The sequence below is a fragment of the Rhodamnia argentea genome, chromosome 4, assembly GCF_020921035.1.
Source record: "Rhodamnia argentea isolate NSW1041297 chromosome 4, ASM2092103v1, whole genome shotgun sequence".
Lineage (NCBI taxonomy): Eukaryota > Viridiplantae > Streptophyta > Magnoliopsida > Myrtales > Myrtaceae > Rhodamnia > Rhodamnia argentea.
Window position 1 is genome coordinate 31,413,766 of NC_063153.1, and position 26,023 is coordinate 31,439,788.

Sequence of the window (26,023 nt, forward strand, 5' to 3'; positions counted from 1 at the left end):
GCAGGTCAAATACAAATGGAGAAACTCCGCAGTTCAAGTAGAAACTGGAAAGCGGGGAAAGATGAGTACGGCGACAGCGGCGGCGCCGGAAGCGACGGTGACGAGGGTATATGTCGGAGGAGTGGGCGAGAGCGTAGGGGAGGACGATTTGCGCAAGATTTTTGGGGCTTTAGGGACGATAGGCGCCGTGGAAATCGTCAGGACCAAAGGCCGCAGCTTCGCGTACTTCGATTTCGTGCCAGCGACCCAGAATTCCCTTAATAAGCTCTTCAGCAAGGTCACCTCTCTTGGTTGTGCATACTTTTCCTGGCTGTATTTTTTTCCCCCGATTGATGATCCTCGTTGTAATTTCGTCCATGTCTGAATTTCATTCGGTATTGAAAGAATTGGATTTTGCATGAAGTTGAAGGCCAGTGGTACACATTTTATTATTCACGTGCTTCGATTTTGGGGGTGCAGAATAATGGAATTCAACAGTGAGTTGTGCTCACAAGAAGGTCTGATCTTGGCTTGTGATGCTGGTAGTGCTTTGGATTTTGTCTGACCCAATTTAATGTCTAATATCTTGTGTCAGATCCTCTAAAATGATGTGAGAGGATGTTGTTAGCACGTGTTAATGAGCGGAAATGTAGACAACAACCTTGAATTGAAGATGTGGGAGAATTGTTGGGTAAAGAGAAATGTTCCTCAAGGGAGAACCTATGAACACAGAGAAAATGATATAGTAGAAATTTATTTATCCACAGATACTGAGAGAAATCTTTAGAAGGAAGAGTGTGTGGGACCAATGTAAGAGTCCTGCAGAAAGGGACTTTTGCCTTTGCAGTGAAATTTGGGATTTCCAAGGCCATGCGCCTCTTTTCAGTCTCTACTGGCTTCAAAGAATAGCCTTTGGAAAATGCTCTGTTTTGTAAAGCTAGAAGGATGCTTATAAATGTTTGTTCTACCAATAGCCTTTTGAAGTGCTTTCTTTGGTTGTTCTCACTTGGTAGAAGCATGTGAGCATCACCTTAAGTAGTAAACGTCAGGTTGTTCGGTTATCACTAGTTGAAAACTGCTGTAGAGGGGTAGCATCAAAAAGCGCTTTGGTCGTATGAAACAATTTTGTGCAACCCTCCATAAATGGCAATGGCGTTTTCTGTTCCTATTAACTCTACAAGGTTATTTCTAATTACAATTTTGTGATGAGAAAATTGGATACAATTTATATTGTACTTTTAGTTTCTGTATCGTTTTTTTTTTTTTTTTGTCAAAGTTCCTGTATCTTTTGTTCAATTTGTTCGTACAGCAGCTTTCCTTCTGTAGATATTCAACTAGCGCTTTCTATATTTTGAAGCGACCTCTCTCGTCTCCGTAGAGATCCCATCAGAGTCACTTTCTGGAAATCAATAAAAGTGCTTTTCTATGAGAAGATTCAGCATTTCTCTCTGCTGTTCAGGTTCTCCTTCTTTGCAGTTTTATAGAGTCTAGCTGGACTTTCAATTTCAAGCGAAGTCTCTTGGATTGATACAATTCACAGATAGATGTCTCAGTTCACATATTATCTCTTGATTCTTTCACGCCAAAAATATTGCTTTAAACTACTACAGTTATTTTTTTTTTCTGATAAAAAAAAAAAAAAAAAAACTACTACAGTTTACGTAATGACTAAGAATTTTGTTGCTGTAGAGTTCATAGGCTAAACTTCAAGTCAAGCTGAGTTATGGAGTACACATGTATAATTTCTCTTATTTTATCCTCTCATCTGCTGAGAAGGATATCTTATATCAAGCTACTCCAGTTAGCACATACACCACATGATTAGACAGGTTTCAGAATTGTTCTTTTGTCCCTTTCCTTCTATTGACCAGCAGTACTCTCATATATCAATGCTCACTGAAGTTAGGGTTTCTCCAGTAAATATTTTCTTGCCACTGTAATCACTCTGTCATAGGCCCATATGATGCCACGGCATCAAGCTCCTGTTGAATTTTCTTTGTGCATTGGGTTCAGATGGGATGGCTAAGAGAATGTGTTTTTTCATCCCTGAAGAACCAGCCAGTCTGCGAGAGAGGGTATATCTATTAAGTCTCCTATTTGCTTCATGTTCATTGATAGCAGAATACAAAGAAGAATGAGAGACTGAAAGAATATGTGATTGTTTGTGGAAAAGCTATTTATTTAACATTTTGTTCGGATCAAATGTTGCGTTACTGGAAAAAAGGGGCAACTCCCTTGAGAGCAAGGTGGTCCTTTTTGTGCTTTGTCCATATGACGATATCTTCTCTTTGAAATGGATGTATATTGCTGCAATACGTTGTTGCTGGTTAGGTTTTAGTCCGAAAGGTACTAGTGCCGTCCTACTGTGAGTAGTTAAATATTAAATTATGTCTTCATCTAACAGTTTAAATTTTCAGAATAGTTGGCAGTAGTCCCACAAAATCCAACAAAATCCAACATGGTATCAGAGTAGGACGTCATGAGTTTAAATCTTTTTAGGCTTCTATTTGCCTCCACAATGAAATATTTCCATACTTAGTACTAGGCAAAAAGACCGGACTAAGCGTGAAGATGAGTGTTAGAGTAATTAAATATTAAATTACGCATTCATCTAATAGCTTAAACTTTTAGAACAGTTAGCGGTGGTCCTACAAAATTCAACACAAATATTCTGCACCATCTAAGTTTCTTGCATTTTGTATTATGTTCTTGTTTACCTAGGTTATATAGGAGGCTCCGGAAAACTCCCAATTCAAAAGCATCCAATTTTTCTCCAGATTTTGTTTTCTCTGGAAATTAATTGAAGGCCAAATTCTTTTTATAATTGTAACTATCTCCCCATTATTCTTTTGTTCCAGGTGAGTTGCCTTATGTGGATGTATAGTATATCCATTCTATTGCTAAGATAAAAAAGGAGCATAGGAAAACCTAGCACATGCATATGCATTGCTTTTCACGTTGCTCTTGCATATGCTCGTCCTCTCTTCACATTTGCGGGCTGTTTTGGATTGTTCTGCTTACTTTTTAGTGGGGATGATTGCTTATTCTACTTGTTTTTGTGAATTGGAACTGCAGTATAATGGCTGTGTGTGGAAAGGGGGTAGGATAAGGCTTGAGAAGGCAAAAGAACATTACCTTTTTCGACTGAAACGGGAATGGGAAGAAGATGCTGAACAGAATATCACACCTTCTGATGCTCTCGATGCGGATAAAGACCCAGCAGCTCCAGTAAAGGCCAAGAACTTTCCTGATAAAGAGAAGCATCTTCATATTTTCTTCCCTAGATTGAAGAAGGTGAGCTGTATGTAGTTTCCAGAGGTACCTTGCTCATACTCATTGGTTGCCCGAAGTTGTTCCTTAACTATCTTCTTGTTCAGTATGTCAGGTTGTGGTATGATGTCTTGTTTTAAATATTCACTTGATCAGTTAACCATGGTGCATGCATCCTGACCATTACGATTAGATTGTTTTAGTATTAATTAATGGGACTAGCTGTGAAAGTCTCATCCTTGAGTTGTTTCTCAGGTGAAATCTTTGCCATTGCGAGGAACTGGCAAGCATAAGTACAGCTTTCAGAAGGTTGAGGTTCCTCCCTTGCCAAAGCATTTCTGTGATTGTGAAGAGCATTCTGATCTATCTCATTCCTTAAAAGTGAAAAAGACTCATGAACTTCACTCCCAAGGTGATGGCGGCGTAAATGCTGAAGAGCTTGATATGATGAACTCAGTGATGAACAAGTTGTTGCAAAGAGAAGCAGATTCAATCACCGCACGCAATGGGAATGAGCTGATCAAGGATGAAAAGATTTCTTCAGCAGGGTTTCTGGAACCGCAACTGGAAGAGGACATGGTAGATCATGACGAAGATGGTGATAACCTCGTGATTAATATGGTCACAGGAGTCGGAGATGGAATTACTGGGGGCCATATTGACAATTTCTCAACGAATCAGGTAAGTTTGATGGGTCTTATGTTCACTGACTGAAACTGTTACAGCTTGTCTGTGTAAATAGGCGGCATTTCTTATTTGTTTTTTATTTGCAGGAATCAAAATCTCACAAAAGACAAACTTTTCGAGATGGACCGGCACAAAATAGGCTTTCTATTCACAAAAGGGACAGCGCATTGCCAAATAAGGAAAATAAATCACTCTCTCATGGACATTGTGTGGGAAAGGAGCCATTTTCATGTCCCAATGAGCAAAATGATAGTTTGCCTGCTGATTCTGAAGTATCACGAAAAAGTCAAAAACTCAAACCTGTAGTTTCAGAATCAAGGACCCAAAATCTGAAGAAGCATCCCTTGTGGTCCCAGAAGTCCTCGTGGAAAGAACTTCTCGGAGAGAGAAATGAATTTGCCTTCTCCGTGTCACATGTATTGCCAGGTGGTGGCACTCCGGGTGATGAGCCACTGCTTTCTGATAACTCGAGTGTGCTCAACAGTGTGGACCGCAAAAATCAGCATGGTGATGATGAGCATGAACATGCAGAAGACAAGACTAACGGATCAGCGAAATTGGAAGACGCAACTGAAAGTGAGTCTGCAACACAAAATAAATCCTCAGTGAAGACAGGAAGGGGCAGTTCATGGCTCCACAAATCTTCATGGACACAATTGGTAACGGACAATAAAAGCAAGTCATTCAGTATATCACTGATTAAGCCAGCTCTAAATTCTGAACATGAGCTTCCGGCTGATAATATTGCTGAGAGCAAGCAGCATGATGAATCTATAGAAGATGGTTCAAATGGCTTGAGAGGTGAAATGGAGGAACCATCAAGTGCTGCTTTTGATTCGAGCATGGCTTCCCAAGTTATGGAGCGGAATCTTCCACTACAGGAAGGTTCGGAAGGGGCTTTGAGCTTAAATTCGCTTGCTGTTCAAAAGAGCAATAAAGCTGCTGCTGCCTCATTGACTGAGGAAAGACGTATTTCAGTTCCAAATCAGTCGGTCCTTAGAGTGGATCGAGAATGCCCTTTTATGAGAAGCGAAGCTTCTCTACGAGACTGGGCAAATAGCAAAGCAGCTCTTACTAAGTCACTTAAAAGAAAAAGATAATCTGCAAATTTGATGCTTCGAGTAAGCTGCTCTACTGGGGTGATGTATAATGTATTGAGGCTGTCAGATTTCCTCAAACAGGTAAAGCTTAAAGCAGGATTAGATCAAGTATGAGTTCATTCTAGTGCTTTTAGGCTGGGGATGGGTAATCCATTTTTGGCTTTGTGAGTTCTCAATATTTTCTTGACCTTTGATTAATTGGGTAAAAAACCTTATGCTATTTTCTCCAGTTTAAACGAGTAGGACAGCTGTCGAAGAATCGAAGCATGGTATCAAATGGTTCTCTAAGTTCAGTATGAAAGAGTGATTGTTCTGCTGTGGCGAATCTTAAAAATTTGTCTGCATGGTATCAAATGGTTCTCTAAGTTCGATATGAAAGAGTGATTGTTCCACTTTGGCGAATCTTAAAAATTTGCCTCTGATGAAATGTACTTTGTTCTGTATTTGTTCTCAAGGTGACTGTCACATTCTTTTGTAGGGAGAATGATTTATCCGGTTCTTTTGGCCATAACTGCCGGGTCAAGACCTGGTCCCAAGTCCAAAAGTCGAATTACTTCACAGTACATCCTGATGTATATTGATGTGGACTATCTGAATCGAAATTGGAATCCTTTGTATCCCTGGGGGCTAAAAGTCTTCCCAAACATATTGTTCAATTTGGTTTGATCTGAAACCGAACTTTTGTAAGCATCCACATAGGTAACGGTAATCAATGGCTGATTAGGCAAAGCATCATTTAAAAGCAAAGGCATACTTGTGTGGTTCCTGGTCTAGTTTTGAACTTATCGTATGAATGTCAATTTAGTCCTAAACTTTTGAATTTTGTCAACGTAGTTCTAGTCAATTGTTGCCAGAAATCGTTGACATAGAAATTCACAAAGTTTGTTTCATATCAGTGTGTTAAGTAGAATGACCGGCAATGATTGGATGCCATGTATATGAATTTCTGCGACAATTGGCTGAGGAGACTATATTGAAATTTTGCGCAAAGATTTATAACTTTTTCATGTTAGCGATTTCCAGTAGCTATTGGCTAAAAGGATTATATTGACAAAAGTAAAACATTTAGGATTTAATTGACATATAGTTAAATAGGTTTGTAGATGATTGGGTAATTATCCATACTCGTTGGATATGTCAATAATTGGAATTTTTTTTTTAGGGAAAAATGGGAATGCGAGATTTCTACAAAAGATAATAAGGAGGAGAGAGGCAAAATACAAGCAAAATGAGAGTTACGAGACAATCTCTTTCACCAAATTATCACATTTCAAAGTTTCGGCCGGGATAAAATAAGTGGTTTCGATGTCTAAATGCTGCCATTCTCGTCAATTCATTATCTTTGAAGAGCTAATCGTTTCTCTATATATATGCACCCCATGATAGACGAATAAGGGCTTGAAAGGCATTGTTTAGCTAGGAAAGACATTAAATACCTCTCAAACATGGACATTTGATTTCAGTCAAACGCCGGTAATTTGCTTTGAATCCCTTTTCTCCATCAAAATTCCAGCTTTGGTCACACGTTTTCATCGCAGCCACTAATCACATGTTGTCTTGAGAATAAAAAGTTAAACCGAATTCGCGCGAATTTCGGGTAGTAGGTATGAAATAACACTACAATAAATTCAATATCGTTCAAAACTCGAATAAAATCCAGCATCAAATGACGAACGTACTCGGGTAATAAATTTTCTAGCCGTTTTCCTCGTTGAATTTGCCTTAATTAGGCTTGTTCTTATCACTTCAGACTATCGACGGCATTATGTGACTACCATCTATAGCTTCAAGTAATTTGTAATCTCGAGCTTGCCAAATGTGCGCACCTAGGTTAAATTGTTCCCGATGTGCAGCCTATAAGTAGGGGGCGAATGCTCAATTGGGGCTATGCCATCTCGAGTACACTAAGCTGCGTGTCCGAAGATATGGCAAGAGTCGGAATTAATGGCTTGATCCGCCATGTTTCGTGGATACCTCCTGTAGAATCCGATGCGTGGAAGCTCAACTTCGCTGGCTATTTTATAGGTGAAGACCTGGTTGCCAGCACCGGCTGCCTTCTTCGAGATCAAAATGCCGTGTTCGTGGCTGCTTGCGCCGGACCGGTGGAGTGTAGCGACCCAACTATGGCTGAACTATTGGCACTAGAACAAGGCCTAAATGTCGCCATGAGGCTCGGGGTCGACTATCTCGAAGTAGAGGGTGAGGACCCGGATGCGATGCGAATGATCCATCGTATTATTATGCCGTCAACACCTTCGATGGTAGACCTTCTTGACCGATGCTTCGATTTGCTGGATGGATTTCGAAAGGTGATCGTGAGGCATATATATTACCCATCCAATGAGGCCGTGAACGTTCTTGCATCAAAAGGGAGGCGACTTGAGGAGCTGGTTTACTGGAACGATGGACCACCGTCGGATATTGCTTCCATTCTGATCACCGACGTGATCGGGCAATGGGTTGATAGTTGTGGTCATCCGTGACCGGTCTTCGTGTATGAGCGTTAAGTTTAGTGAGAATAATTGTAATCAAGGCTTTGGTGAACTATGTTATCTTCTTGATTATCATAAGAACTGAGGAAGCATCAAATGTATATGCTCGGATCGTATTTTACTCTTGGATACAGGCTCTAAAATTAAGGTTTCGGTTTCGCGACCCACAATTCATCGGCATTCGATCCTTGTCGAGTCCGCTCGATTATGCTGTAATATTCATGATATAGCCTCATCTTCGCGTACGAAAATTACATATTCTCGGGCTTCATTTACATCATCTAACTCTTCTTCTTCACTTAACCCACACTTGATTTTTTCTCATCGACCTTTCTCTTCTTCTAATTTCCCGATAACCACCCAATGCGAGGCACAGTCATCTTGAAAAATCTCTTTACATCTTCAGAAAAACTGGAGTTCAGGTTATGTATATGTGCATTAGGGTTACATTTTTCTTTGTGTTGCGCCAGACGAAGTTGTCTTATTGGCACTATGATTTGCTGTTGAGATGTTTTTAACATATTGCAATGATTTTTTCATCCTCGTTCCTAGGAAAATAAGCTTGGTGAAATTGAAAAATAAGCTCCGAGAATTGAGCTTACTGAATTTGAAATTTATACTCTCTGAAAATAAAAAACAAAAAAAAGTTGTTTATTGAGAATTGTAACTTGATAGCTGAATATGACTGATTTCTTGGCAAACATAGAACGAGAATTAGCATTGATCGGTTTTAGCAATGCATTATCTAAGTTGCCATCATACTTTGACATAAATGAACATAAATACAAAATTAGATGTTGGATAAAGACTACAATTTTTAAGTTAGCTTAATGCAGTTCTCGACTGATATTAAATGAAATGTACTTGCATGGTACATACTCAATCAGATTTGTTTACTTATAAGTGTATGTACCCTTAATTTGTTTCCTGTTATGGGACTAGGTAACTTGCCAATTGTGAACTGGGTAAATCCCAAAAAACATTTATTCAATTTCTATTTTTCTAGATACATTTTGGGTTTGTAATCTCACCATTTTAGGGAACTCAATTAATGAAATTTATGTTCATACCACTAAATATTAATTTGAATTAAGACTCCGTTAGTTTCGTGAAAAGCAACTTTCAGGAAAATGTTTGTCCGATTTTTTAGTGCTTGGTTCATGAAAATAAATGAGTAGGGGAAAATATTTTTTACCCATAAGAAAATCACCTTCAAAACGGTGCTAATACTATAGGGGTAAAGCAGGTAAATAAGAAATCACAAAAAAGTCCGAAAACTATTGTATTTGTTTCATTGCAGTCCTAAACCATTTAATTTGGCCAATTTAATCCTAAACTTATTGAGCTTGTACCAATTTAGTTTTAAACTTTTCAATTGTGTCAATTGAGTCTTAAATCTTTTAACGATTTGTCAATTTAGTCATTCCGACTAATTTTGGCCGAAAATAGCTGATGTGGCGATCCATTCTCTGCCGGACGGCATATGTTGCATCGCCAGTTCATACAAATTAAGTCATCTTAAGGGTCAAATCCTGGGAGATGCTGGCAAAGGAGTTAAGACCAGATCATCATTCGAAGAGCAAGTGTTTGTGGAAGAACCACCATAATGCAAAGATCTAAACAAGATCAATGACGTGTACCAACTCAAGAAAATATTTTATGAATTCAAACAAGCATCAAGAGGTTGGTATGAAAGATAAAGTAATTTCTTGTTCATAAAGAAAAAATATGATGATATTTTGTTGATTCAAATATATGTTGACGATATCATCTTTGGATCTACTAATGACCTATTTTGCAAGAAATTTTCCATTATCATGAACATCAAATTCAGAATGAGCAAGTTGGGAGAATTGAACTTCTTCCTTGATTTACAAGTCAAACAAACCAAAGTAGGCCCGTTCATATTCCAAGAAAAATTATGCTAGATAATCGGTAAAAAAATTTGGGATGAAAAGTTACAAGGCACCCAAAGTATTTAACAAGATTTTGCAAGAAGTGGAAGAGTCTATTCATGTCAGGTTTGAAGAAACTAAACAATTTATAACCACTGTTGATGAGGACGAGCAAACACACCAAGTACAAGCACCTTCTTCTATCAACGAGAACACACCAAGATAAGAGAAAAACACAAACAACTTAGATTTACCAAATGATTGAAAATACAAGTCCAGTCTTCCCAAGGAGCAAGTTATTGGTGAAGTTAATATTGGAATCAAAACGAGATCATCATCCAAAAAGATGATGTGCACTTTGGTGCTTAAATCCGAGATAGAACCCAAGAGGAACTGAAGAAGCAGTAGCTGACGAAAACTGGACAGAAGCAATGCAAGAGAAACTACATCAGTTCAAGGTAAACAAAGTCTAGGGAGCTTGTACCAAGACCAAAAGATCTTCTGATTATTGGAGCCAAATGGGTGTTTAGAAACAAGTTCGATGAAGGTTAGTGGCTAAAGGTTATTCTCAAAAAGAGCGTATTTATTGCGATGAAACCTATGCTCCATGGCTAAGCTAGAAGCTATCATGCTACTGCTTACTTATGCTTGTCATAATGACTTTATATTATATCAAATTGATGTAAAAGTTATTTTCTTAACGATCAAGAACAAAAGATGCGATATTTCATTATTCGGGTATCAAAATAGAGCAATTTGGGTATCGATCAGAAATCTCTCAACCATCACCACGCACCACCCAATTGCACCATCTAATGGGTTTATAGATGAAGTTCGATCACAGGTGAAAGTTGGTCGAATTTTGATCAAGCTCGTAACATCTTTGGTAAAGAAATGAGGTGCCAGCGGTGAAAAGTTATGATTTTTCGTTAAGAATCCAATTGACATTCTTGTGGTGTCCGAAAGTTTGCGAGTTGATTTCTAGGATGGAATTAATCGAACGAGTCAAATCACAAAATTCCCAACACCTTGTAACACCTCAAATTTCGCAAACCGGGGGGTCACTACCTAGAGGCACCTCAATTCCTAAGGTCTTCCTAAATTCCAGGTTCCAATAATCTACCTGACACGAAAATGATCATAATCATAAATACCAAATTAGATCCATCATCAATCAATTTAGGTCAATTGGCGGAGAGGACGCATAGTGGAGACAGAGAGGGTTGGCGATGGCCAGGGAGGTTGACGGTGGCTGGAAAATGACAAGGGGATTGGGTTTTCGACTTTCTAAATGGAAGGACGGGCCTTGGAAAAATGACAATGGTTTTATGAAATGGAAACTGACAAGTTGGTAAATAAAAGCTTGTTGATCTAAACTTAAAAAGTAATGATCAAAGGATGTCGCTAATTAAGATAGAGGATAAAAAGTGGTTCGGGGATAGTTTTTTTTTTTTCCTTTTTCGTGGAAAGAAATGGACGCAGATAAACAACAAGCTTCTCAATCTAAACCTAGGATGTTGGTTTCCAATCGGCCAGCATCGGACACTATGTAATTGATGGCACCGATATCGACACGAGATACGCGACACGACACGACACGACGCGACACGCCCACACATCATATCTAAAAAGAAATTGAGAATTCATATTTATGGGGACGCATTATGTATTAAATGTATATTTTTATTTATACATGATAAATTATTATTTATATATAAATATCAGCGGTAAGTTTCTTTTTCTTCTTTTTATGTCGGGCATTTTCGATTAGATTTTTTTAAGGACTGGCTAGTTATTGGGGTGGCTGAGTATATGACTTAAGTATAGATTACAGTTTGACTCCTAATGTATTGGAGGTGTGTAAAATTGACCCCGTGCATATCGGAATGACGTGTCGAGATGCTGGATTCGAGTATCGCTGGTGTTAGGGTTACATTTTTCTTTGTGTTGCGCCAAACGAAGTTGTCTTATTGGCACTATGATTTGCTGTTGGGATGTTTTTCACATATTGCAATGACTTTTTCATCCTCGTTCCTATGAAAATAAGCTTGGTAAAATTGAAAAGTAAGCTCCGAGAATTGAAATTACTGAATTTGAAGTTGATACTCTCTGAAAAAAAAAAGTTGTTTATTGAGAATCGGAACTTGATAACTGAGTATGACTGATTTCTTGGCAAACATGGAACGAGAATTAGCATTGATCAGTTTTAGCAAAGCATTATCTAAGTTGTCATCATACTTTCACATAAATACAGAATTAGATGTTGGATGAAGGGTACAACTTGAGTTAGCTTAATGGATATCTCGACTAATATTAAATGGAAAGTACATGCATGGTACATACTCAATTATATTTGTTTACTTGTAAGTGTTTGTACCATTTCGACCAAGAAAAATAAGTGCATGCACCATTAATTTGTTGCCTGTTATTTGACCAGGTAACTTGCCAATTGTGAACTGGGTAAATCCCAAAAAAACATTTATTCAATTTCTATGTTTCTAAAGATGCGTTGGGGTTCGTAATCTCACCATTTTAGGGGAACTCAATTAATGAAATTTCTGTTCATACTATTAACTATTAATTTAAATTAAGGCTCCGTTTATTTTGCGTATGTTTTTCAGATTTTTTGGAGTTTGATTCACGAAAGTAAATGACTCGAGAAAAACATTTTTCACACATAAGAAAAACAACTTCAAAATGGTGCTACTATTAGAAGGGTAAAACACGTAAATAAGAAATTGCCAAAAAAATTCTAAACCCGTTGCACTTGTTTCAATCCAATTCTAAATCTTTTAATTTGGTCAATCCAGTCCTAAACTTATTATGTTTGTGCCAATTTAATGTTAAACCTTTCAATTGTGCCAATTGAGTCATAAGTAGAGGTGTGCATAGTTCGATCCGGTCCCGATATGGAACTGGGGATCGAATAGATAGTCCCGATCCCTAAATTTTCAAGATCGGGGACGAGATCGGACCGCGATCGGCGGTCCGATCCCAATGGGACCACCGACACTAGCTGCTCATAGAAATCTAACCCTTGAAATACATGCATGGCTAATGAGTCTGATGATCCACAACTAATTATGCTAATGAAAAACTCTTCTTTTGGACAAACTATAACATCAAAGCACAAGGGGAAACCTCCATTAAAACTTAGCTATTTTAATGGTATTCAAGCTCGGGAGGGATTTGGACCTCCCCCCCCAAAAAAAATCGAGATGGATCATTGCTGCTATGAATCCAACTATATTCAATCACAAAATCAATAACATGGATATTTATCAACTCATATAATTTTACTCCACTGAATATGCTCCCTCATGAATATGACCCAACATACTTTGTTTTTGAGAATCAAGTCTTTATGAGTGCTGAGAACAAAAATCTGGGTCAATTCGCAAAAGAATAGAAGAGGAAAATCTAGGTGGTACAACATAGCTAGCCCGACACAGAAAATGCGACAAGAAAGCCATTTTACACTAGTCATTATGAACATGGATAACAAAAACCTCAATTAATCACAAGCGGATAAAAAGAGTATAGGAGAGAAAACCTGGGTGGCACGAAGTTCACCAGATTTACATAATTGAACATGTGCAGTGGACATGAACAGAGATGGGAACCTAAAAAGAATATCAAGATTCTAGCGTGATTTTACTCGCAATCCTCCAACTAACCGATGGAGGCTGAGTTCCAGTGGTTAAGACATGTTCTGGGGAAATTACAAATTAGGTTAACTAGTTCAGTAGTTAATTGATTTTTTTAAATCATTGTCCCGTTTTGTTTGAAGTCAAACATTTTTAATTCTTTTTTTCTAATTGTATGTGTGTGTATGTATATATATTCTTTGGGAGGTCCGGTCCGGTGCCATCCACCATGGAATCGGGGACCGGACCGCCCCCCTCAAGGACTTGATTAGCTCGGCCGATCCGGTCCGGTCCCGGTCCAATCCAGTTTGCTCCCCTCTAGTTTTAAACATTTTGACGGTTTGTCAATTTAGTCATTTCGACTAATTTTGACCGAAAATAGTTTACGTGGTAGTCTAGTTACCGACGGTCATCATATGTTGCACCGCTAGTGCATAGAAATTAACTCATCTTAAGGGTCAAATCCTTAGAGATGCCGGCAAAGGAGTTCAGACCAGATCATCATTCAAAGAGCTAGTATTTGTAGAGGAACTACCTTGACGCAAAGATCTAAATAAGATCACTGACGTGTACCAACTCAAGAAAACATTTTATGGACTCAAACAAGCGTCAAGAGCATGGTGTGAAGAATAACTACTTTCTTCTTCGTACAGAGAAAAAGATGATATTCTATTGATTCAATTATATGTTGACGATATCATCTTGAGATCCACTAATGAGCTACTTTGCAAGGAATTTGCCAATATCATGAAGAACAAATTCAAAAGAGCATGTTGGGAGAATTGAGCTTCTTCCTTGATTTACAAGTCAAACAAACCAAAGTTTGTCGTTCATATTCCAAGAAAAATATGCTAGACAATTGGCAAAAATGTTTGGGATGGAAAGTTACAAGGCACACAGTATTTAACAAGATATCGCAAACAGTGGAAGAGTCTATTCATGTCAGGTTTGAAGAAACTCAAAAATTTGTAACCACTATTGATGAGGACGAGCAAACACCCAAAGCACAAGCACTTTTTTCTTTTTTGTACACCCTTTTTTTTTTATTGAGGGTTCACGAGGCTCATTGGCTAATCCCTACCGGTCCTAGGCAAGGGTGTTGCAGCCTTCGCCGACACAAGGCGACACCCTCATGGGAGCTGGGCGAGGGTGTCGCGACCCTCGTGGGGACTGGGCAAGGGCAGCGACGCCATCGCCTAGGGCTAGGTAAGGGGCATCGTGGCCTCGCAGCTCCTACCAGGGTCGCGAACTTGGGGCCGTGATTCTTTCCCGGTGGCCAGCCGTGTCGTGTCCGAGTTGTTTCAAGTTAGTGAGCGGTAAATTTAGAGCAAAGAAAACTAACGTTCGATTTTCTCACTTCGACACTTTGTTTCATATCTCTATGCAGCGGCCTATGACAAGCATTAAAGAATCCACCGAATAGACAATCTTAACTTTGGATAGAGATCAAAACTAGAAAAACCTAGACACAGTTTTCTAATAGGACACAAGGAAGTAGAAAACAAAAGCGAAGAACAGTAGAAACACAGCCCACCATTTCGCAAGTTTAATTATTAAAAAGATACCCAACACTATATATATATATATATATATAGAGAGAGATATGTGTGTGGCTGAGGGGACGCACGGTGGAGACAGAGGGTCAGCAATGGCCAGGGAGGTCGACGGTGGGCGGCGGCTGTTGTTGGGAAGATGTCTAGGGGAATGGTTTTAGGATTTTGGAAAAGAAGGCCATGGTATTAATAAAAGGTAAATGACAACATGGTAACTAAAAGCTTATTGGTAAATCAGACAATGCGTCTAAACTGAAAAAGTGACGATCAAAGGATGTCGCTCGTAGGATACAAAGTGGTACGGGGATTTTTTTTTTTTTCTTCTATTTTCTTGGAAAGAATAGCACGCAGATAAGCAACAAACTTCTTAATCTAAACCTTGGAGGCTGGTTCACTATGAAAATTGATTAAAACCAAGGCTCAGTTTGTTTCACGAAAAATATTTTCCTAGAAAATATTTTCCCCAATTCCGGTGTTTTGGGGGCAGAAAATGAGCGGTCAATGGACAATATTTTCTAGTCAACAGAAAAAACTTCTAAAACCGTAAAAGTGAGGAAATCATTTTCCAGACTTCCGTTCTCCCTCTCATCCTCACATTGCCCTGTCGCAAACCCACACCTCCTCTAGTGCGGTCTTTCCATTTTCAGCTTCAGGTTTGTATCGTCCTCAATTCCTCTACTGAATCGAGCAACCCAAGGGATCATCCCATCGTCCACAGTTCGAAGCTCACCGCGAGCCCTAACTGTCGTCTCGCTCTGCTCGATCGAAGTTCCGAAGAAGCCTCAATTCAGTCTCGGCCTCTGCTCGGTGAGTGCCGTGAGCATTTTGAATGTCTTTCTCCTCGGTTGTTTCTCTCGCAAAGCTTTTCTGCGGTTTCGTGCTCTTGTGAATCTGACGGTGGGATTTGCACCGCTTGGTTTTGCAGTTCCTTTGGCGTGGCCTATTGCTTGCGGGATCTAATCGGGCGCTTCTCTCTTCTCGATTGTTGTCCTAGAAACCAGGTCTCTCTCTCTCTCTCTCTCTGGCCTTCTTCATACGAAGAGAATTGATTGTTTTGCTGTAATCGAGCTACAGGCGCCGCCTCGCGTCGCGTCGCTGTCGCATCCTCTCTCTCTTTGTTCAGTAGCCGATTCAAGGAAAAGTGCGGAAATCCTATTGGAACTTATTAATTGTCTGTTGAGATCGTTGGTCTTCGTCTTGACAAAGGCTGTGTGATTCTTTTGATGAGATTGAGACGCAGTTTGAGAAAAAATGATAGAAAGTGAAGTGAACAAACCAAGAGATTCCAAGATTTTTTTGCCTTTTTACCCTCGTTCCTCTCTCAACTAAACAAGTTCTCCTCTTCCTTTTAGTTCAGTTCTGCGAGTTCTTTGGATTTTGTAGTGGAATTTAGATTGATTGATCATGGGTTCTGCTTGGTTTTGATTCTTGAGTTCTGTAGGTGCTTGTACGGTGTGATCGAAGATTGAATTGGGGCAATAGATCAAGAACTGTCATCCAAGTATAGAGGAATTGTGAGAAGAGTGAAAGAGAGATCACCTGGGTTAAAAAGAAAGCAAAGATAGAAAGAGAGCGAGCGAGCATGAGAGAGGGAGAGGGAGAGAGATGATACTGATATCAAATATGTCCAAAAAGAGAGAAAATGATGAAAATACTTTTCATTGTTTATGTAAACAATGCTACTTTTGTTTGGTTGATTGGTATTGCCCTTTTAGTATTCACCTACATTTTGGGTTTTATGATCAGTGTGCTCTAATATAGATGGATATGATCAAAATCGAAGCGGTGGTAGCGGATGCGGCCGCAAATGTTATGGCGGTTATTACACTAGTTACGGATGATGATAATCATTCCAAGAACCACATATCAAGAGAGCCTCATGTGAATTGAGATTACGAGAGAGAGTTGTATATGAATCGTGTGTTATATAGTGGCTATACCCATTGCATAAATCAAATACGAATGGTGCCGAATGGTTTTTTAGAGCTTTGCAAGGCACTCAATCCAAGTAATTTGCTGTGTTCAACAGCAAATGTTTCTATTAGAGAGCAAGTTTTGGTATTTTGCCACATCATTGGACATAATGTGAGATTTAGAGTCATTGGGGGAAGATTCCATAGGTCAACAGCATAGGTACTTCAAAATCATCTTGCAAGCGATTTTGAAATTATACAAACATATGATGAAAGAACCGAGCAATTTCACTCCTCCTAAGATAAGTAATAGTCGAAGATTTTGTCCATATTTTAAGGAATGAAATTTGGAAAATAAGTCTTTATACATTGCTTGAGAAGTTTCATTAATATTTGATTAATAACTATACTAATTATGTTAGGAGTGTATCGGAGCAATAGATGGAACTCATGTATGTGCTTCAATTCCACTTGAAATTCAAGGAAGATTTAGTGGTTGGAAGGATGGAACAACGCAAAATGTATTAGTTGCTGTTACATTTGATTTGAGATTTTCTTACGTATTGATTGATTGGGAGTTCACTGCACATGATTCACGTGTTTTAGCTGATGCACTTTCTAAACCGGATGGATTGAACATTCCTAGAGGTAAGAAAATGTAACTTATACGCCATCTTTGAATTGAGCTTAGTATCTTACTAATCAGCTAGAGGCTGGATTACCATTTTTTTTTTTTTATCAGTTGATTAAAACTAAAACCCAGCGTAGATGTGTGCCTTGAACTAGTAATCACAAAATTTCCAGCCATTCCTACCGGATTCATGGTCGCCAACATCGCGTGAACGGCTCCTCAAATCCAGCATCGCGAGGTATGATCCAAAAACAGTGGATTTCTGGTCATGCTGGAAACCATGGAGACCCCTCACCTCATCGAGTGTTTCCGCTTTGGCGATTGGCGAGAACCATGAATAAGGACAAACTGTGATTGATCTCACGGAAGGATCAATTCAAAGAAAATGACATGGGGTAGACCAAGCAGCCCGATATCCAAAATCTGCTCGAGAAATCACTCCATGAATCTGGTAGAAAAACAAGATCGAAGTCAACGGAAGTACAGAACCCTCCAGCCTAGCTCCGGAATCTGGGTAGAAGATTCTTCCCGAGACTGATTCAAGTTCAAAACAGAGTAAAATGCACAAGATTATACAGCGACTCGGTCACAAGCTGTACTTGAGCACTTGATTCCACCAACAATTGTGGAAGATAGGATAAAATAAGTTGATAAAAGGGGATAGAACAGCTTAAAACAATCAAGTCCTGTGAGCCACAGTCAGTCGAACAATTATAGTACATCTAGGCATTACAAGAGCCTTTTGCATGCTGGAAGCGTCCAAACCATTGAGTTGGTGACATTGAATCCAAATTATCATAAATACTGAGAAACAGTTGTGCAGTAGACTGTCGGCCCAATTATAGGCTTCCAGAGAATGTCGAATTACCATAACACTATCTATCTTATCGTGAGAAACGTAACACTATCTATATTTCAATTCCTCCTCAAATTGACGCAGCTTCTCCCGAACAGGCTGCAAAAATTGTTTCAAATCCTTACAGATCTGCTGCTTATCTTGTTGCAGAAGATCTTTTTCTTCACTTAGTCTGACATCCATCTACACGTATTGTAAGGACAATAAATAGTTAGATCGGTCCACCTATGCAAATGACCAAATTGTTCAACCAAAGAAGAAATCAACTAGTCAAATTATTAACCGTGGGACTTATAGACAGACATACCTATAATCAAAAGAGGACAAGATGGCCAAAGAGATGAGTAAAATCTAAGAATTTTTCCTACCAGAGTGCTCGATTAACAATAAAGATGGTAATTTGGCTACTGACTTATAAGCACTGCAACCCAGCCAGGTGCCGGGACCTCTTAATGTTAAACACCACTCATGCTCAACTCATCCTTAGAGCAGTTACCAATACATTTTTCTGACGTAATCCCATAGTCATTTTGTTCTCCGTAGCAAATGTGCATTTCTTTGGTTTTGGCCATCCACAGATGTCTATTCATGCAAGCACAAACATTCACCCGTACAAGTAAAAGATCTCAATATGGTCAAAGAACGTACCTGCAGGTCATCTAGCTCACCAAATGAAAACTCAGGGATCTCCAAATGACCGTTGACTTTCTTTTTCTCCTCCCTAATAGTCCACTCTCCTAAAATAGACGCAAACAGTCAATGTCATTAAAATTTGTCTGTCTGTGCACACAAAATGTTGCGTGCGCACATACATGCATGTGCAGGTGTGAGTGGGTTTGTGTGTCTGTCGCAGTGTGTGTGAACACACACACACACACACACACACATATATATATACATATATAGAGAGAGAGAGAGATGCAATAGCCAACCCTTGGTTCTTAACTTCAGCTCGTAAGTGTAACCAAACCTTTTCTTGTTCCGCACAGTCACCAGGAATGCCTGACAACAACAGTAGCAATTGTTAAGTGCACTGTTATTAAAATACCCACACTTTTATATGAATTACAAGCGCTTACACTTTCAATAAAGCTCCTAAAACTCGCACGCTTTCACAACTTTGCAAAAGTACTAGTTTTCTTGTTGTAAGATGTTTCATTCACTTAAAAAAGCATACAGTACTACACTCTCGTAAGGTGCCTTTAGCTTTTACGGCATCCCATACATGTTCACAAAATGAATGTGACATGTCATTGTTACTTATTAATTGGTGGTACATTACCTATACAAAGGAACATTACATCCTTTTTGGTTTCTAATAAGACAGTAGGAAATAGTAACAAAATGCAAGTATTAAAATTGTTTATTTCACACAGTACTAATTTAATTTGCAAGTTTTTTTTAAACTATAACATAGTTGAGCCAACCCATAAAACATCACATCATTGTAGATCCTTTTACGTTAAGCCAATACATTCCCGGTTCTCTTTGAGGCAAGACGATATATACCATCAGTATCTGCTACCATACTATTTTCGTCGTTATATCTCTAATAGAGGTTAAGCAAGAACTAGAAAGCCATAATAAAAACGAAGATAAGCATCAGTCCTGCCTCCACGATGAGATAGGCCTCCTAGTTTCTACTTTGTAAAAGTATCTCAACTTCAAGCCCAATGATCTGATGCAGCCGCTTAAGGATGTTAAACAAGTAGCAAGCTGGATTAACAGAAACTGAAGATGAGGAGTCATTATGCCACTAGGCTCTTCGGCTAGTCCAAATGAACAAGATTGGCTGATTAAACGTCCTGTTTCTTTTAGCAACCTTGTCAGCCGATTTCAACCAATCTGACTCAATGAGTTCCCATCCATAAAACCACCCTAAAAGTTTTTATAAGCAACACCAGAGTATTAGATGCTAATACCTTTTCCCAATATACATACTGACATGGACTAACTTAATAGGGCCAACTTCAAGAGAAGCCATTATGATACTTGTATATCTCAATTTCATTATATAAAGTCTAGATCTCTAGCACTGTTCTATCGTGAATGCATCAGCCACTACATGAAAAATCATTTCAACAGTAGCTTCAACATTTCTAAAAATCCTAGTTGAGACAGAATAAAAACAGCTGCTATAAGGTGACTACAAAAGACCCTTTTTGGCATGGATTAGTGTTCTTTAATCTTCTGACTTTCCCATATTTGATCAGTATATTATTATAGAGCCAGGGAAAAAATAATGCATTTTTATGGGTTTGGCTTCACCTCCGATGACAAACTAGTGTATTTATCCAGTTCAAACCTCAAGAACCACATCATACAGTTTTTTCTTGGAAGAACTGGTACATATGGCCAAGAAGCCTCCATAATTTTTTTAATTATGATGACCAAATGAGAGATCATAACGTGTCGGCAAAGCTAAACATAGAATCATCCCACAAATTATAGATAAAAAATCATCCACCAACTACAGTGCACTGTAAAGAAAAAGATGGTTTTCCAGATCCCTAAGCCTATCCAATGACAGTTTCATTTCATGAATGAAGCTGTGAAAACTCACATCACCACTGCAGTTCGACACTTCTGACACCTCTGCACGGCCACCATTGAATTCCAGTGCGCCGATCGATGTGAGCAACTCCTGTAATGGAACCACAATAAACGGTGTTACCAACAACTTGAATTTGCATGGAAAGAAATTGGCATTGCAGAGGGTCATCGCACTTTGGATACACTCTTTTCTTGAATTTCTCAGATCTGTTGTAATGCGTAGACTAGCACCTAAAAGAATTTGCTTATCCAAGAGAGATGGGAATAAGTACTAACACACCAAAATTCAAATACCCCTGAAGCTCATTCCAAGATAATATTTGTCATCTCAACTAAAAAGCGGTATTTCAAAGTCGCAAGCGGCAAACTCACCTTAATCCTATCTGAAGCCCATTTATTGAGGTTCTTCTCCTCCCAAGTTCCAGCCTGACGAAAGCAAAAGTCGCGAAACCTCTTCAGCCAAAAGGGCAAAAAAAAAAACAGAAAACTGAAAGTAAAAACCATCCACACCATCCATTATCCTAAGCATTACAATTCCAAATCTCAACAGCAACCAATCGGAGACTGAAACGAAGACGATTCACCACCTTATTCCACACGGAACCGAGAGTCGCCGGCGACTGGGAACCAGAAACCACGTCCTGGGGAGAGAGCTTCCGAGGGACCGGAGCGGGCGCAGCGTCCCCCGTGGCCTCCCTCACCCAATACCTGTACGAAACCGACTCCTTCTCCTCCGCCGCCGACACTCCCTCCATCTCAGATCCCCACTGCCTTACCCTGCCCACCGGAATCATTCACTAACCGCGCATTGACAGGAACCGAAACAGATCTCGAGAAATCAATCGAACAAGTACCTGCACTGCGAATGCGGCGTAATCAACCCGATCTAGGCCTCGCCGGCGACCAGAACGCGCCCGCCAACCACCCCGAGCGGCGACGACGAAGACGACGGAGGAGGAGGAGGAGGAGATCGAGGGGGTTCGACGCAGTCTCTAGGTCTCGGGAAGCTTCTGGCTGTAATCGGACGGTCTTCGTCAACTGGAGCTTCTCCTTATGCGAGCATCGTTATTAATAAAAGAAAGCGGTCAAAAAAAGAGAGATTTCCCAATTTGCAGGCTTTTTTTTTTTTTTTTAACTGCGTCCAGATTCATCTACCTTTTAACCGGGAGAAAATGATTCCCAACCTTTTTCGTGCTTTGTTGGCATTTATTGCTCTTTTATTCTTTGCTTGTTATTAGTTTTCATAAATCAGATTTTCAACCGATACAACCACACTTAATTGAGGCCCCGTTTGTTCTGCGAAAGATGAGTGATTTGATAAATATTTTTCATAAAATGATCTCTTACATAACTTACAAAAACTAATGAAAGAAAATGTTTTCATCTTCCATGGAAATGTTTAGACATAAATTATTGCCGACAGTAAAAGTATTTGTCATTGACTAATTATTTTCTCGTTATACAAACTTAGCTTCCGAAAAATATTTTTCAAATCTTCTATTATCCGTTAATCGAACAAAGCCTCTTAATTAAATGTGTTTATGTCAAGGTCAAATGCATTTCGATTATAAATGGGTCAAACTTGTTTATAGTTGAAGTAAACATATCACGTACGGGCGACCCTTTAACCTTGTTTAGATAGATAATGCACGGATTAACATACAGTAGGATGATTTTTTAAGATGCCCGGGATGAGACATGAAGCCTTGTTTGGCTAAGTTGAAATGCAGTTTAAATTAACTTTTTTTAGAAAAAAAAAAAGGCCCACCACCGTAGCTTGTTTATCGGAGGCTTCCGACCATCCCCTGTTTTGGCGCTGGCGACGGAGCATCGACCACCTACACATCTCCGTGGAACGTGATCGACTCGATCTCTAACCAGCGGAAGACGAATTATTTGTTCTACTCAAAGCTATGTATTAGGCATAACCTATGCCTCCGTTTTTAAACGAGATTCCTCAAATACCATTCAATGCTTCCGGGTCGCCTCTTGCATAATATCATATAATTCGAGCTCTCTAGTACTCCTATAATTACTTTAATGAGTTCCATAATTAGCTGACAGCCTTCCTTTATCGGACGCAATTCCCTAGTGGGGATCAAACAATCGAATTGCACGTACAGAGCGAATTAGTAAATTCAATCCTAGAAAAAAGGAAAAAAAAAAAAAACAGCAGTACAAATCAAAGGACCAACATCAGAGTTTGCCCTTTGCTATAACAAAATTGTTATACAAATTACAGTCAAGTCACCTCTCCTGACACATGTCTAAACCCCCCAAAACGAGCTAAGAATTCTAAAAACATTTTAAGAAAAGTTCATATGACTAGGCAGATGGTGTCCCCTCTAAACCCTAAAATTTCAGTCGGCTTTCCTGTTGACAACTCTATGCTCCCATTGACTTCCAACTTTATGATAAATGGCAGTTCATAAAAATCTCGACCAGACAGCTTTGGCTGCAGAGCTGCGCGGTGCGGCGCATGCAAAGGCTGAACTCGCCACGAAAAAACTGGCCTCAACTAGGGTAACCTCCCTCTGAGTTGAAAGTTTCAATTTTGTGGTTAGCAGTTGCCAGAAAAGTATGCACCATCTAGACCGTGCAGGGAGTCCGTTCGGCAGTGCCCTCAATTGATTTTCGGCTTTGGTCTTTTCGGCTTTAACACAATGAAGAGAACTCCTGCAACAACTAGGAAAGCTGGGAACGTACTCATATCAAAGACAACGTGCAATTTCCTTTCTCGCGTGCACTGGATGGGATGAAGCAACGCAATGGTTGAATTCACTTGATGAGCAAACCTAGAGAGCGAATAAACAGCCAGTTAGGAAACTGATCATAAACACCATCAATAGAGTAGAATTCCGAGATTGCCATAGAAAAATTACAAATCCTATATTTAAGTTGCGGCTGATGATGCTTTTCCCTTCATATTACATGACAAGGCAAAAAAGAGCACTGAGGCAATGACAGTTAGAGATGGAAAAAGGAAAAAACTACCAACAGTGAAACCAATATTTGAGGTGCAGCATCAGCCACTCAGCATAATCTGCTTTCAGTGAATCCGGCTAATAATATTTCCAGAAGGTTACATTCTTTCCCTAATTCCATCCTGCAAATGTTGCATTTGCATTTTGGATATGTGTAGTCCAATTGATTGGCAGTCTCAGCTTGCACATAATTACCTCAATACTGACTCTGCGAGCTTCAGGCTCAGACTCAATTACTATAGTAATGGCTCACATGAGCCCCTCATAGCAAATCTATAAACTGATAAAACAAGGCTCCCACCTCTACTTTGTAACAATACAACACTTTATCCTATCCATCAATTAATCCTGTGGAGCCTAAACCATGAGATACAATTGGACAGTATTCGATTCCCAGTTTAGGGCATTTTTGTAGACTCCAGTTCCGATACCAACTAAACTTCTGGAATTAAATCAATTTCCTTTACTTGAGCGAATTCGTTTTAAATCAATTCTATCCGTTTGCTAGCTAATTATGCACCCATTTTACTAGTGAGCCTAAAAATAGCACAATGGAAATATCCAGTTAGTAGTCGCCTCACACTTTAGATGCATCCTCCAGTGTATTCAGAAATCTCAAGGCATCTGTATAGCGCAATTCTCCAACACTTGTTGAGATCTGAGAAAAAAGAAAAATTTGTCCACGTCAACGTAAAGCAGGAATTTCATCAACACTTTGACAGGGACAGACTTCAAATGAGAATTGATTAGCAAGAGAGAGAAAAAGACATACTGACCCTTTTCCAAAGCCCAACCAGGGTATTGTATTTATTCACAAGCTCACGCTCCTGTGACTGAAAGATTTTATATGTCTTTGCAGCTATATTTTGTTAAGTCTTTCTTAATAGTAATTTTGGCTCGAGATCACTAAAAATGACCGAACACGAGGTTCCAACTGAAATAAAAGCAATCATAAAGTTTGTGACGAACAGCTGTAATTCCCATCTGATATCAGCTATGTTTATTCCAGAAAATTGGTTAAAAAGATAAAAGTCTTCTCAGAAAATGTCCCACCCAAATGAGCTATATGGTCCATGTATTTGAAGGTTAGTAAAAGCACATTAGAAGGGGCTCAATAAAGTATTAGCAATATCCAGATGTAAACATCTAATGGCAAGGATACTGGTCCGCTCAACAACTAAAAGGTGGATGGCCGAGTTGACGAGCTGTATTGATTCCTCAAGTGCTGTAATGATATAGCTCCGAGCAATGCTATCGGAATGAAACCTTGAAATGTTCCAACCTTGAGAAGTCACAGAAAAGGGATTACATCCCACCGACCAAACCCAATCCTGTCAAAGTGGATACACACATAAACAAACAACCCTAATATGCCAAGCCGCACGTGTCTCGCTGGGACGATCTAAATACAAAAAGTACAGTAGCAATGGCATGCCAGGTTATAACAATCAAGGATTATAAACACATAAAGCCACTGTTACGTCCCAAGGATTGCAAGTATATTCACGGCGCAAAAAACATGCCTAAAGAAGGCTAAGGAGATTCGCATTCCATTTAGGACAAGGATAGTAATCAGCATTAATAAGGATAGTTATCAATTAGTTTCTATTTATAAGGATAGCCATCAATTAGTTTATATTTATCAATTAGTTTCTATCTATAATTGATATTCGTATGTGTACTCGGCTATTTAAGAGGCCATTAGGTTACACTGAAGAATCAAGCAATTACAATTCTATTCCTATCTCTCTTCCTTCTTTCTCCTTCTCTCTTTGTTCCTGCTATATCAACCATTCTCTTAACAGCCACCTGCTGGAATATCAAGTTTCTTCGAGAGATATATCATTTAAAATTTAGCTGCTCAGAATACACTAATCACCGGGAGGTTGAAAAAAATAAGTGGATGATGGGTGGATGAACCCATCATCTATGCATGGGAAGGATTCATCCCATGTGCACATAATCTCAAGCACATTGGCCCCCCAAAAGAACCAATTAACATCTTTTATCTATACATGCATGCCCATATCAAGCATATTTGTGGCACAAGCAAGCGATAGTGCAGATTCCACAAATGAGATAGCACAAAAACATCAGCAGCCTCAAGAAGTATAACAATAAGTTGATCAACAGTTAATCTCATAAAGCAAAGTGATGCCCGATTGCACAAATGAATGTCCATTTCTCATATAAGAAGCTCCAAAAATGAAAGCGTTATAGAGTGGTGACAATGTAGGAAAACAGACAGTCACACATCATTACATATCAGACTTGAGGCATACCTCAACTGCAGTTTCATGAACCTGACTGTAAACCAGATGAAGAGGAAGCAAACCAGCAAGATGTTCTGCAGCAGCTGATAATGCAGCTTTCACTGGCCTCCTGACCAGAATCAAGCATAGAAATATGAGAAGCATTAGAACCAGCCCCATCTTGGTTATATAGTGAATCTTATAAAGATTT

At 39.2% G+C, this 26,023-nt stretch overlaps 3 protein-coding genes across 6 annotated transcripts in view; 1 reads left to right on the forward strand and 2 right to left on the reverse strand.

The window, feature by feature from the left end:
• LOC115749621 (protein REPRESSOR OF SILENCING 3) lies at positions 1 to 23,153 on the forward strand. 4 transcript variants are annotated; one of them, XM_030686514.2, is made up of 6 exons: positions 1 to 277; positions 3,055 to 3,273; positions 3,505 to 3,930; positions 4,023 to 4,927; positions 8,631 to 8,636; positions 23,026 to 23,153. In XM_030686514.2, exons 1-6 carry the CDS (start codon positions 62 to 64, stop codon positions 23,066 to 23,068), a joined length of 1,815 nt encoding a protein of 604 aa, XP_030542374.1. In that variant the 5' UTR covers positions 1 to 61; the 3' UTR covers positions 23,069 to 23,153. The 4 variants fall into 4 exon arrangements, 3 of the variants coding, with proteins under 3 accessions (XP_030542374.1, XP_030542372.1, XP_030542373.1); XR_004016360.2 differs by lacking the exons at positions 8,631 to 8,636; positions 23,026 to 23,153 and adding an exon at positions 5,515 to 5,591 and having other exon boundaries at positions 4,023 to 5,117; XM_030686512.2 differs by lacking the exons at positions 8,631 to 8,636; positions 23,026 to 23,153 and adding an exon at positions 5,515 to 5,861 and having other exon boundaries at positions 4,023 to 5,032.
• LOC115749624 lies at positions 17,815 to 21,633 on the reverse strand. Its single transcript, XM_048278326.1, has 7 exons — positions 21,431 to 21,633; positions 21,164 to 21,353; positions 20,949 to 21,002; positions 20,587 to 20,667; positions 18,956 to 19,025; positions 18,672 to 18,760; positions 17,815 to 18,206 (listed from the first exon to the last, which is right to left on the reverse strand). Exons 2-7 carry the CDS (start codon positions 21,329 to 21,331, stop codon positions 18,072 to 18,074), a joined length of 597 nt encoding a protein of 198 aa, XP_048134283.1. The 5' UTR covers positions 21,332 to 21,353; positions 21,431 to 21,633; the 3' UTR covers positions 17,815 to 18,071.
• The window catches only part of LOC115749620, a 15,830-nt gene continuing 12,494 nt past the window's right edge, over positions 22,688 to 26,023 (reverse strand). Inside the window, exons 21-25 of the mRNA XM_030686510.2 lie at positions 25,843 to 25,942; positions 24,723 to 24,891; positions 24,337 to 24,419; positions 24,142 to 24,218; positions 22,688 to 23,371 (exon numbers count right to left, since the gene is read on the reverse strand). Coding sequence (XP_030542370.1) covers positions 23,200 to 23,371; positions 24,142 to 24,218; positions 24,337 to 24,419; positions 24,723 to 24,891; positions 25,843 to 25,942 — 601 coding nt within the window. The 3' untranslated portion in view covers positions 22,688 to 23,199. The remainder of the gene's footprint in view (positions 23,372 to 24,141; positions 24,219 to 24,336; positions 24,420 to 24,722; positions 24,892 to 25,842; positions 25,943 to 26,023) is intronic.

Excerpts from the sequence above, each read along its gene's own strand:
- LOC115749621 (XM_030686512.2), top strand. The coding sequence starts at position 62 with ATGAGTACGGCGACAGCGGCGGCGCCGGAAGCGACGGTGACGAGGGTA. Across the intron at positions 278-3,054 it reads TTAATAAGCTCTTCAGCAAG|TATAATGGCTGTGTGTGGAA; the intron begins GTCACCTCTCTT and ends TTGGAACTGCAG. Across the intron at positions 5,033-5,514 it reads AAGTCACTTAAAAGAAAAAG|GGAGAATGATTTATCCGGTT; the intron begins ATAATCTGCAAA and ends ATTCTTTTGTAG.
- LOC115749624 (XM_048278326.1), bottom strand. The coding sequence starts at position 21,331 with ATGGAGGGAGTGTCGGCGGCGGAGGAGAAGGAGTCGGTTTCGTACAGG. Across the intron at positions 20,668-20,948 it reads GGGCTTCAGATAGGATTAAG|GAGTTGCTCACATCGATCGG; the intron begins GTGAGTTTGCCG and ends GTTCCATTACAG. Across the intron at positions 18,207-18,671 it reads GTGAGCTAGATGACCTGCAG|ATGGATGTCAGACTAAGTGA; the intron begins GTACGTTCTTTG and ends CAATACGTGTAG.